The sequence below is a fragment of the Carcharhinus amblyrhynchos genome, chromosome 12, assembly GCF_965287045.1.
Source record: "Carcharhinus amblyrhynchos chromosome 12, sCarAmb.v2.hapA, whole genome shotgun sequence".
Taxonomy (NCBI): Eukaryota; Metazoa; Chordata; class Chondrichthyes; order Carcharhiniformes; family Carcharhinidae; genus Carcharhinus; species Carcharhinus amblyrhynchos.
In genome coordinates this window covers 75,900,801-75,912,819 of record NC_137335.1, presented here as the reverse complement: position 1 = coordinate 75,912,819, position 12,019 = coordinate 75,900,801, and the positions used below count along the sequence as shown (strand labels likewise).

The window sequence follows — 12,019 nt, the reverse complement described above, 5'->3', positions numbered from 1 at the left end:
ATCGAATGGTCTTCTTCTGCGTTGAATGATCCTGTAAATTCTGCACCTTTGAATTTGAAGGAACAAAAATGAAAACATATTACGAGGTAAATTAAGACAAGAAAGAGCAAAAGTTTTTCTAGAGCAGATGTGAGCTACTGGTTAAGTAAATCAGTGGCTACGGAAGTACTATAATAAAGAGAGGACCAAAGACTAAGGATTTAGAAAATGCAGTTGTAAGCAACTTGGGATACAGTTATTCCCTAAGGAACAGATAAAGATTGGGATGGGAAGGCAGTGGGCAGGTCGTGGGTAGCAAGAAACACAGGGAAGCAACAAAGGATGACAACGTCAAAGGAAGATATATCTGAGTGAGGGTGGGACAACATAATGAATAAGGCATCAGGGTAAATGCAGTGGTTTGTTGGGAACTAATCTAATGTCACATACATGCAAGTTGTTGCTTAATACATATTTTCAAAGCGCATTTTTACTTGTTCTTTACCTCATTACAAAAAATCCAAAATAGCTCAAATGAAATCAACTCGACATTCTGTTCTGCAAAGACCCAATCCACATTATGCGTACTAAATTTGTAACCCTAAAAAAGTGTTGGTTGACAAACCTTTGTTGAGTTTTCTCCTCATACGTATTTTGTAAACAAATACAAAAGTAGCAAACCGTTTATTTCTTGATTTTAGTGATGTAATCCCAGCAATGATTTATTTAAAATCCACATTCCCGCAAGGTTTACCATCTGAGCCCGTGTTAAGACAAGGCGTTTACAATTCAGGAGCTCCACAAAATTCACCGGGGGAAACTTTCATCTCTGCATGGTCAACACTTTGATGCAATGCACAAGATGTGCTCAATTCAACATGCAACTCGTCAAAGATGTTCACTACACTCCCTCTGGAGACCAACCTCGGCCTTGCTTATCGGAGCCTTTTAACCGACAGCTGTCTTCTCTCACAATCGAGGCTTCCCCCCATCAGGTCGCTCACCTCTCAAACCTTTCAGATACGAATCCAAATCCTCCTCAATGTTCGACTTACAGGAGGCCTTCATATCATCGAATTTAACCCGGCAGGTAAAAAGTACGTTTCGATCAGAAGAACGGCGATTACTGTAAAAGAGGGCGATAATTTCAAACGCCCCGTGTGGCTTTGATTAAACTCCAGCGCCGCTGACAGGGACGCCGCCCCCTAATCCAATCGGCACCGATTTCAAATTAAACTTTCGGCTTCCTTTCACCATAGAGACATCAGGCTCAGCGGACGGCTGCGTCGCCCCAGTGGTAGCTGGAAATTGTAGTTCAGCGCGGCGGGGGGGGAAGTTGCGGCTCATTGATAAAATGGCGACCGCCAGGCCAGGAGAAATACAACTCCCAGAAAGCCAAGCGATGGGGCCGGGAGCGCTGGGCCCCCGCTCCCCTTGCAGTTTCTGCCGTCAACGTCCTCAGCTCGCCGACCAGCGCCGTTGCTGGCGCGACGTCGCCTCAGCGCCCGCGATTGGTCGATGGCCCTGTCCGTCAAGGGAAGGGTTTGTCAATCCCGCCCAATGAGGGCTCGGCTTCTTGAGGGCGGCGGGTCCCGCCCACCCCCTGCGCATGCGTCAATCGATGGCCCATTCCCACCTTCTCCCTCCTGCCCCCTCCCCCCTCCCTCCCCAATCCAGTCGCGCGGCTGCTATGTGGAATAACGTTATTGCCGAGCAACGGGAGGGCGGCTGATGTTTGTCAGAGCCTAGGCTGGGCGGCTGCATTGCTAGGGTGAGTCTGCCTCACAATTTTACCGAGACAATCCAAGGCGATGGCTGCATACGCCTGTTAATGCGGGTTATGATGTTAAAAAATCAATCAAATAGCGGCTCTTGAGCACTGGGAAGGGGGGGAGGGGCGTTCCCGCAATCGCCGCTGACAGGTCGTGGTCCGTTGACCTTTTTATATTTAAAAATGCTGCTTTATTTTCCCTTCTTTCAAATTATGTTTTCGGTGTTCCCACCGTTTCCACTGAGAGGAAAGGGGCGTCAGAAAGGGAGCAGGCTTTCATTTGACAAACCGTTACTTTATTTCATTCCACTTATCCATCGCCACCCCCCCCCCTCGTGTATTTATTATCTGTCCCTTTCTTTTTGTGTAAGCTTTGTGCAACCATTCCGCACGAATTTAACCCAAAAGCAATGCCCAGCTTTGATTTTCTTTTGTATTTCTCTCCTCCCCTCTTTCGATTTAACGGGGTTTTTGAATCGAGGGTTTTTCACAAAAAAAATTGCAAAGCTACGTGATTTCCCAGTAAACATGTCAGGAGATCCAAAATGCACAGCACAAATCCGGTAAATTATCGACACATTGCTTTTTTTTTGCTTGTTTTTTTTGTTAGCCCCCGAACAAAGGAATCTTCGGGTTATATACCAGCGGAATTCCTAAGGTTTGTTTGCATCAGTGTGGTTTTTTTTCTTGTCGACCATTCAGAATATCTAGAAACTCAACGTCTTTGTTTTAAGTAGAGGCATCCCAATATGTGATCTCTTAACCGAATCCACTCGGATTGTTCGAAATATACAGTCGTGCAGTAATAGCATAGCCGGGTAAGCGACTATTAACACATTTCTGGCAGATTGCCAGCAATAGTAGGAGCATGGCAAATGTTATGGAACTGATTTTTCACCGCTTATTGTTTTGAAATATTAATTAGATCGTATTTTGTTGGATTATTGGCCTTTACATTTAAAAAATACACCTAAAAGTAATGCAGTCAATTAGAAACAGTGTACTTTTCATTAATAAAATTCTTCAGGAGCGTTTCACAGGAAATGTTTCCCCTTCCTGTGCGTTCCCGCTAAGGAATAGGGTCACATGAAGCTGGCTGGAGTGTTTCCTTTTCGGCTTTCATTTCAGCAATGTGTTCCTTTCCTGTGTGTGCCTTCTCTCGAACCACTTCTGAAGTAGGTTGGGTCCTGTTTATTTCAGTCAGGCATATTTTCAATATTTTTGACAGCGAAACAATGCGTTATTGTGCCGGGTCCTCAAAGGAAGGGGCAAGAACAAAAACTTTACTTATAAAATGGAAGAAAAGTTAGTGGTCGTGATGGAATTCATTTTATTCTTGGATATTTTGTGAAAAACGTAATTGGAATGTAACTGAGCACTTCTATCTGGCGCATAAGAAATTGGATGGAACAACCATTCATTTTATGGTGGCAATTGAAAATGATATAGACTTGCCAATTCGCGTGTCAAAAACTGTTTTGGGCCGCAATTAGCCTGAGCTGTGATAGTCTAGTCAATGAAGTTTAATCAATTGAGTCTTAGTTTGGTTTGTTTGCATTTTTTTGAATGCAAGGTTTATAGAAATCTATTAAATTCGAAATTAAAATGCCAAGATCAATTTGTATTAGTAACTTGACATGTATACGAATTCAGAATATCATGGATTGAAATGTGATACACGGACTTGGGACTCTTGTTGTATGCAACTTTGTAGTCTGAGAAGATGGTGAAACTTGGGCATTCCCGTTGTTAACCAGAAAATTTCATGCAAGTTTAATGTATATAGAATAAGATTTTACAACTTTATTATTCTTTTCTACTTTATTTGTGCTTTGAATATATTTACCTCCTCCTTAGCTTACCTAATCCTTAACTCAGTGGCGACTTTAACTTGCCCACTTATAAGCCTGGGTCTTTTATTTTCAGTTCTTATTTTTAACATAACACAGGAGAAGGAAGAGGCAAAAAGCCAGAATCAACAGAATGTTTGAGAAATAAGGGGATAATAAATTTAAATTTGGGAACCAAGAATCTAGGAGACAAAACATTGGCCCATCTGCCTTCTCAGATGAACGTGAAAAATCCATAATGTGAGTTTGAAGAAGAGCAGAGGCGTTATTGTGCTTTGGCCAACATTTGTGTCTCAATCAACATCACAGAAGCAGGTTATCTGACCATTATCATGTTTACTATTTGTGGGAACTTGCTGTGTGCAAATTGGCTGCTATGATTCCTACCTTAAAACAATGACTACAAAAATACTTCATTGACTGTGAAGTACTTTTGGACATCCTGTTGTTATCAAAAGTGCTATATAAATACAAGACTTTCTTTTTGACCAGGTTCTGGAGTTGAGGTTGAGGAGGAGCTGTGTTTTGGATAAACTGAAGTTTAAAAAGGGTGTGAAGCCCACTAGCAGCACATTGAAATTGTTGAAGTGACAGAGGCTTGGATGAGGATTTGAGTGGCGAATGGACTGATGCTGTATGTAATGTATCCATTATATTAACCTAACTGTAACCCTTCTAAAGGATTTTTCAACATCTGTTTGAACATTATGTATGTGAAGTGACTGCATGTGTGATTTCTCTTTAATCAGAAAATATTGTAAAAGATTTTGGACTCTTGCTCAAATATAGGAACAAATTAGTTTATATTGATACAACACCCCCAAAAAGGGAGACACAGTTGTTAGGGAGTGCACAGTAGAAGTCTGTTTCTATTGGATTCTGCAGGCCATTTACAATTTTTCTAATTTGTGGTAAAATATTATTGCTAAAAGTAAACCTTTTTTTGTTAATGTGACTGATCTGTGCTAAAAAGGAAAATCCTGTGGTTACTGGAAATTTGCAGTAAAGGTTGGAAATACAGTACGTCTGGCAGCATTTGTGGAGCAAGCAACAGAGCTGATAATCCTTGATAGTTGACTTTTTATCAGAACATTAAGCATTTATATGTCACAGACCTGAAAAGTTAACTTTGTTTCTCTTCCCACTTATGCTGCCTGACCTGGTGATGCTGTATGTCCAGACAATTTAATTCAGATACTGAATTAGCAGGATTTCGTTCAAGTTTATTGTAGTTGATTGGCACACTGTTACGATCTCTGTATTGATCAGTAGCTTTTTAAAATAAATTTGAATGTCCAGTTAATAGCTGAAAGAATGATGTTATCCTTCCCTAATGTCATTTAGGGAAGGAAACCTGCCATCCTTAACTGGTCTGGCCTATATGTGTCTCCAGACCCACAGCAATGTGGTTGACTCTTAAATTCCCTCTGAAAAGGCCTAGCAAGCCACTCAGTTAATGTCAGTTGCTTCAAAGAACACACAAAGGAATAAAACAGGATGAACCACCTGACATCAACCTTGACACTAAAAACAACATTGTTAAACCCAGCCCTATTGATTCTGCAAAATCCCCCATACTCATATCTGGAGCTTGTGTTAGAACTCAGAGAGCTGTCTCAGACTGGTCCAGAAACAAATAGCTGTGTCGTAGCTGTACCCATGGAATCGTATCTTACAGATAATGTCCCAGACACTACCATCACTATTCTCCATATGGCCTGCCTCATCAGCAAAAGTGGTGGGCAGCACAATGGCATACAGTTGGGAGTGAGTTGTCCTGGGAGTCCTCAACATCAGCTGTGGACTCCATGAAATCTCATGGCACCAGGTCAAACATGGGCAAGAAAGACTCCTGCTGATCACGACATATCGTGTTCTTGATGCCTCCGTGCTTCTGTCCATAACAGTATTGGTAGAAGTGACTACTGCACTGTCCTTTAGCGACACAGTTCTGTCTTCGGCAGCAGAGTTGTACTCAACTACAATCTGTAACGTCATGGCCTGGCATGTTCCCCGTTCAACCATTACCAACAAGCCAAGGGATCAACCCTGGTTCATTGAAGAATGCAGGAAGGCATGCCAGGAGCAGCACCAGACATAAGGTGGCAATCTGGAGAAGCCATAAGACAGGACTAGTTGCATACCAAACAGCATAAGCAGCAAGTAATAGAACTAAACAATCCCACAATCAGCAGACCAGATCTAAGCTCTGCAATCCTGCTACATCTAGCCATGAATGCTGATTATCAATTAAACAACTCACTGGAGGAGGAGGCTTCACATGTAGCCTTTCCTCAATGATGGAGGGGCTCCATACATCTGTGCAAAAGATGAGACTGAAGCACTTGCAACAATCTTCAGCCTGAAGTGCTGAGCGGATAATCTACTTTGACCTCCTTCAGAGATCTGCAGCATCACAGATTCCAGTCTTCAGCCAATTTTATGCTATCAAGAAATGGCTGAAGACACTGGATAATGCAAAGATTATGGGCCCTGACAATATTCCAGCAATAATACTGAAGATGTGCTCCAGAACTTGCTATGCCCCTAGCCAAGCTGTTCTAGGACAGCTACAACACTGGCATCCACCTGGCAATGTGGAAAATTGCTCAGGTGTGTTCTGTACACAAGAAACAGAACTAATCCCCCCCGCCAAAATGTCTTCTCTCGATCATCAGAAAAGCGATAGAAGGAATCATCAAGCGGCAGTAACCTGCGCAAAGATCCTCAGTTTGTGTTCTGCCAGGATCACTCAGTTCTTGACCTCATTACAGCCTTGGATCAAACATGGACAAAAGAGTTGAATGCCAAAGTGAGGCGAAAGTGACTGCCCTTGACATTAAGGCAGTATTTAGCCAAGTATAGCTTCAAAGAGCCCGAGCAAAACTGGAGTCAATGGGAATTGGGGAAAACTGCTTGGTTGGATTCATACCTGGCACAAAGAAGGATGCTTGTGGTGATTGGAGGTCAATCATCTCAGCCCCAGGGCTTCACTACAGTTCAGCCTCCAGCGCCATTATTCCCATGAAACTCATCTCCAACCTCTGTGGTCTGGACCTCAGCGCCTCCATCTGTGAATGGGTCCTGAACTTCCTAACTCACAGACCACAATCAGTAAGGATACACCACCACCACAATCTCCCCCAACATTGGTGCCCCACAAGGCTGTATTCTCAGCCCCCTACTATACTCCTTATGCACCTATAACTTTGTGTCCAAATTCCCCTCCAATTTGATTTTCAAGTTTGCTGATAATGTCACCACAGTGGGTCGGATCTCAGACAATGACGAGACAGAGTACAGGAAAGAGAGAGAATCTGGTGAATTGGTGCGGCAACACTCTCTCCCTCAGTCATCAAAACGAAGGAGATTGTCAGGAAGTGTAAAGGAGAACATGCATCTGTCTACATCAATGGGGACAAAGTAGAAAGGATTGAGAGCTTCAAGATTTTAGGTGTCCAAATCATCATCAAACCACCCCCCCCCCCCCCCCGCCCCCAAAAGATCCACCAACTTCTCCAACGTCTGCGGAAATCTGGCATGTCAGCTACAACTCTCTCCAACTTTTACAGATGCACCATAGAAAGCATTATTTCTGTGGCTCCTGCTCTGTCCAAGATCGTAAGGCACTACAAAATGTCGTAAATGTAGCCCAATCCATCAGGCGAACCGGCCTCCCATCCATTGACTGTCTACGCTTCCCGCTACCTCAGCAAAGCAGCCAACATAATTAAGGACCCCACGCACCCCAGATATCCTCTCTTCCACCTTCTGTCAGGAAAAGGGTACAAAAGTCTGAGGTCATGTACCAACCAACTCAAGAACAGCTGCTTCCCTGTCAGACTTTTGAATGGACCTACCTTGCACTAAGTTGAGCTTTCTCTACACCCTACCTATGACTGTAACACTACATTCTACACTCTCTCTTGTTTCCCTCTGAGTGGTATGTTTTGTCTGTATGGCACGCAAGAAACAGTATTTTTCACTGTTAATACATGTGACAATAAATTATATCACTAGGCGTTCCTCATGGTACTGACCTAGTGAGTTGGTTGCAAGTTGGGAATCTTGTTTACTACAATTTTGAATTGTATTTCACCTTCATTTGCTGAATTGTCTGAAGCATATTTTAAAAAGGAAGAACTGATAATAGATACAAAAGCTTGCAGTTGATCAAGAACTGCACAGTATTGTCAATCAGTGTCAAGCCACCTTGTTTGTTTTTTTTAATGCAGCAGCTAAAATTGACTGTGTGTGGGGTGTAGGAATTGCTCCCCTTAATATTGCGGCACAAGTAAAGTTAAAGTTTTGTTTATTTGTCACAAGTAGGCTTATATCAACACTGCAATGAAGTTACTGTGAAAATCCCCTAGTCACTCCGGTGTCTGTTCAGGTATACTGAAAGAGAAGTTAGCATTGAAAATGCACCTAACAAACACATCTTTTGGATTGTGGGAGGAAATACATGCAGACTCCGCACAGACAATGACCCAAACTGGAAATTGAACCCAGGTCCCTGAAGCTGTGAAGTAGCTGTGCTAACCACCATGTGCCTTTCAAAAACCTGGTACAGTCACATAGTGCCAAATTGTCTCATCCTGTGCTGTTTTATTCTGTGAAGTGTGTATTTGCCAAGGTGTGACAAAGTGCTGCTTAAGAGTAGTGTCTTGCTGATAAATGGGCACAGACCTGAACTCCGTTCAGATATAGAATGTTTCCACCACTTCCTGTTTTAATTTGACTTTTGAATTGATCCTTCCGCATGGCAGACTTTAATGTCGACTGTTTCAATCGAGAAGAAAATAACTGAAAATGGCCAATCGTACCGATTGTATGAACTGTTTTTTAATCTGAGTATTGTTGAAAAAAGACCTGCCATTGAAGCATTTGTCTTGCACTCACGACAGCTTGCAAGAAAATTTCAATGCTCTGAAGGGAACATTAATTTATATTGCACAAGAATGTTACTGAAAGGAAGGACAGCCAATGGCAGATATTTAAGGAACAAATAGGTGAGTTCCAGAATTTGTTTGATGCTAAAATAAAAGCAAATTACTGCAGGTGCTGGAATCTGAAACCAAAAGACAGAATGCTGGAAAATCTCAGCAGGTCTGGCAGCACCTATAAGGAGAGTAAAGAACTAACTTTTTGAGTCCAGATTACCCTTTTGTCAAAGCTTTGGCAAGAAAAAGCAATAGACCTGAGAATTGGAACAGTTTAAAATTCAGCAAGGGATTGATAGGTTTACAAGGATGTTGCCAGGACTTGAGAAACTGAGTTGCAGAAAAAGATTGAATAGGTTAGGACTTTATTTCCCTGGAGTGTAGAAGAATGAGGGAAGATTTGATAGAGGTGTACAAAATTATGATGGGTATAGATAGAGTGAATGCAAGCAGTCTTTTTTCACTGAGGCTGGGGGAGAAAAAAACTAGAGGACATGGGTTAAAGGTGAAGGGGGGAAGTTTTTAAAGGGAATATTATTGGGGGGGGGGGTGCGAGGGTTCTCCACACAGAGTGGTGGGAGTGTGGAATGAGCTGCCAGATGAAGTGGTAAATGCGGGCTCACTTTTAACATTTAAGAAAAACTTGGATGGGTTCATGGATGAGAGAGGTGTGGAGGAATGTGGGACTAGGCAGAAAAATGGTTTGGCACAACCAAGAAAGGCCAAAAGGCCTGTTTCTGTGCTGTAGTGTTCTATGGCTCTATGGATTAAAGAGGGGGAAATAGAGTATGAAAGTAAGCTAGTGGGAAGCATAAATAGCTGTAAAAGTTTCTACAGGTATATGAAGAGAAAAGATTGATTAAAAACCAGAGTACGCCTCTTATACTCAAACTGGAGAATTCATAATGAGGAGGGGGGAAAATGGCTGAGGAACTAAATTTGTACTTTATTCATATCTTTGTGAAGACTTAAGCAATGTATCAGAAGTTCTGAGAAATAAGTTTTTTAGTGATGAACTGAAGGAAGTCAGTATTGAAATAATTTTAGGGAGATTGATGGGATTGAAGATGGATAAATATCCAGGGCCTGATAACCTTCATCCCAGAATAGTTAAGGAAGTGGCCCTGGAAGTAGTAGATCCATTGGTGGACTCGGGACTGGTTCCTGCAGATTGGAGGGTAGCTAGCTAATGTAAGCCCACTATTCAAAAAGGGAGTAAAGAGAAAACCTGGAACTATAGACTCGTGAGCCCAATGTCAGTATTGGAGAAGTTGCTAGAGTCCATTATCAAGAATTTCATAACCCTACATTTGGAAAGCAGTAGTATAATCAGACAAAGTCCTCTTGGAGTTACAAGGGAGAAGTCGTGCTTGACAAATCTGAAATTCTTTGAGGATTTAACTAGTAGAGTTGACCAAGGAGAACCAGTGGATGTGGTTTAGTTAGAATTTCAGAAGGCTTTTAACAAGGTCTCTCATAGCAGACTACTATATAAAGTTAAAATGCATGGTAGTGTCTTGAGATGAATCGACAGCTGCTCAGTGGATAGGAAGTGAAGAGTTGACATGGGTATTTTTCTGACTGGCAGGCTATGACTAGTGGGTGCGGCAGGGATCTGTGGCGGGTCCCCAACTTTTCACATTTAATGATTTGGAAGAGGGAACTAAATGTATTATCTCCTAATTTGCAAATGATACAAAGTTGGGTGCAAGGGTGAGTTGTGGCAAAGATGTGGAGATGCTTCAGTGTGATTTGGACAGGCTGATGAGTGGGCATTGGCATGGCAGATGCAGTAGTATAATGTGGATAAATGTGAGATTCTCCACTTCGATGGCAAAAATAGGTAGGCAACGTATTATTTGAATGGATATAAATTCAGAAGTGGATACTCAGTGGCACTTTTGTGTTTTTGTGCAACAGTTGCCTAAAGCGTGCATGTACAGCAGGCAGTGAAGAAGGCAAATGGTATGTTGGCCTTCATAGCAAGAGGATTTGAGTATAGGAATAGGGAAGTTTTACTGCAATTATACAGGACATTGGTGAGGCTGCCCCTAGAGTGTTGTGTGCAGTTTTGGTGTCCCTGCTATAGAGGGAATACAGTGAAGGTGTACCTGGCTGATTTCTAGGATGACAGTGCTGCCATATGAGGAGAGACTAAGTTAGTTCAGATTGTATTCTTTAGAATTTAGAAGAGTGAAAGGAAATCTCGGAGAAACTTGTAAAATTCTAATAGGATTCAATAGGATAGATTCAGTAAGAATGTTCCAGATGGTGGGAGAGTCCAGAACTAGTGTTATTGTTTGAGGACTGGGGTGAGGAGAAATTTCTTCACCTAGAGAGCAGTGAATGTGTGGAATTCACTACCACAAAGTAATTGAGGCCAAAATATTGTGATTTCAAGAAGACATTAGATATATAGTGCTTGGGGCTAAAGGGGTCAGTGTGTTGATCAAGATATAATACACAAGCATGTTCCTTCTTTTCAACAAATGCTTGGGGTTAGCCATTCCCTGGTTTGTTCTCCAAGGCAATACCTTGACCAAGCCTGTCAACCTGCCTTGTTTGAAATTGAATAAAAGGCTTGGCAGTTAACTGTTTCCTGTTGCTTTCCTCGTGGCAATACTTTTACGAATAGAGTCCACTTGTCAACCAATCAGCACATGCTTCTCATACAGCATAAATTGTTGTTTTTTTATTATGTGCATATTTTCATGCAAGCTATTTTGAGGGCAAGACAAACAACTTTGATAGTATTTCTTCAGCAATGCTCATGTTCTGCACCACCAAACCTCTACTGTTGCTTCCAGTAATAAAATAAATCAGTTCAAAATACAGTGTAGACTCAATTCTGTTACACTTCCATACGAGAAATACCGACCAGCACTTTTAACTCTTGGACCTCCACATTGGTTAAAATTAAAAGCCTTTAATCCTGAAAAAAAGGAAGGAAGATTACACACATTCCTAGCGGATACAGCAGCAAATGTGAAGTTTGAAACTAAGTTCATGTTTCAGACCTGTTTTCATCAGGCTGCAACTTTATGTGGATCATCACTGATTATGGTTATATTGCTCGTGCCTTCTGAATGAATATTTGAAGAAGTGTTACTTTGTTAATTTATTGTTCATCCTCTGTTTTGGCTAATTGGCACACTTTAGGGTCCTCCCCTTCTTTTTTCTATGGTTGTTCATTGCTGTTATGCTACATAATTTCTTACTATTCTGTTTTGCACCTGCAGTGATATCTAGTTTCAAGGTTTTCTTCTCTCCTTTGGCCAACATCTTAACATGTTTTTGAAAGCTATCTTCATCTGTTTGTTTTACTGCACCCTTCTTTCCAAAGGGGCTGAATAGTTTGGTTTGCTTTTCCTATTTCTGATTCTTTTTGTCTATTTTGGATTGCACTTGTTCAGTTTTTATTTATCCTTCATAATCACATGCATGTCTGTAAATTAATTTTGTTTGCCCTGTGTTCA

General features: G+C 41.7%; 2 protein-coding genes across 13 annotated transcripts in view; one reads left to right on the top strand and one right to left on the bottom strand.

The window, feature by feature from the left end:
• The window catches only part of sdccag8 (SHH signaling and ciliogenesis regulator sdccag8), a 327,951-nt gene extending 326,696 nt beyond the window's left edge, over positions 1–1,255 (bottom strand). For all 3 annotated transcript variants that reach the window (XM_080200751.1, XM_080200752.1, XM_080200753.1), the window contains exon 1: positions 984–1,255. In XM_080200751.1, coding sequence (XP_080056877.1) covers positions 984–1,047 — 64 coding nt within the window. In that variant the 5' untranslated portion in view covers positions 1,048–1,255. The remainder of the gene's footprint in view (positions 1–983) is intronic.
• A 398-nt stretch (positions 1,256–1,653) lies between these two features.
• cep170aa (centrosomal protein 170Aa) overlaps positions 1,654–12,019 on the top strand; it is a 132,621-nt gene continuing 122,255 nt past the window's right edge. For 9 of the 10 annotated variants that reach the window (XM_080200749.1, XM_080200750.1, XM_080200746.1 and 6 more), the window contains exon 1: positions 1,654–1,750. The gene's annotated coding sequence lies outside the window, so the exon portion shown is untranslated. Of the gene's footprint in view, positions 1,751–4,092; positions 4,235–12,019 lie in introns of all 10 variants that reach the window. The other variant, XM_080200742.1, reaches the window with a different exon arrangement.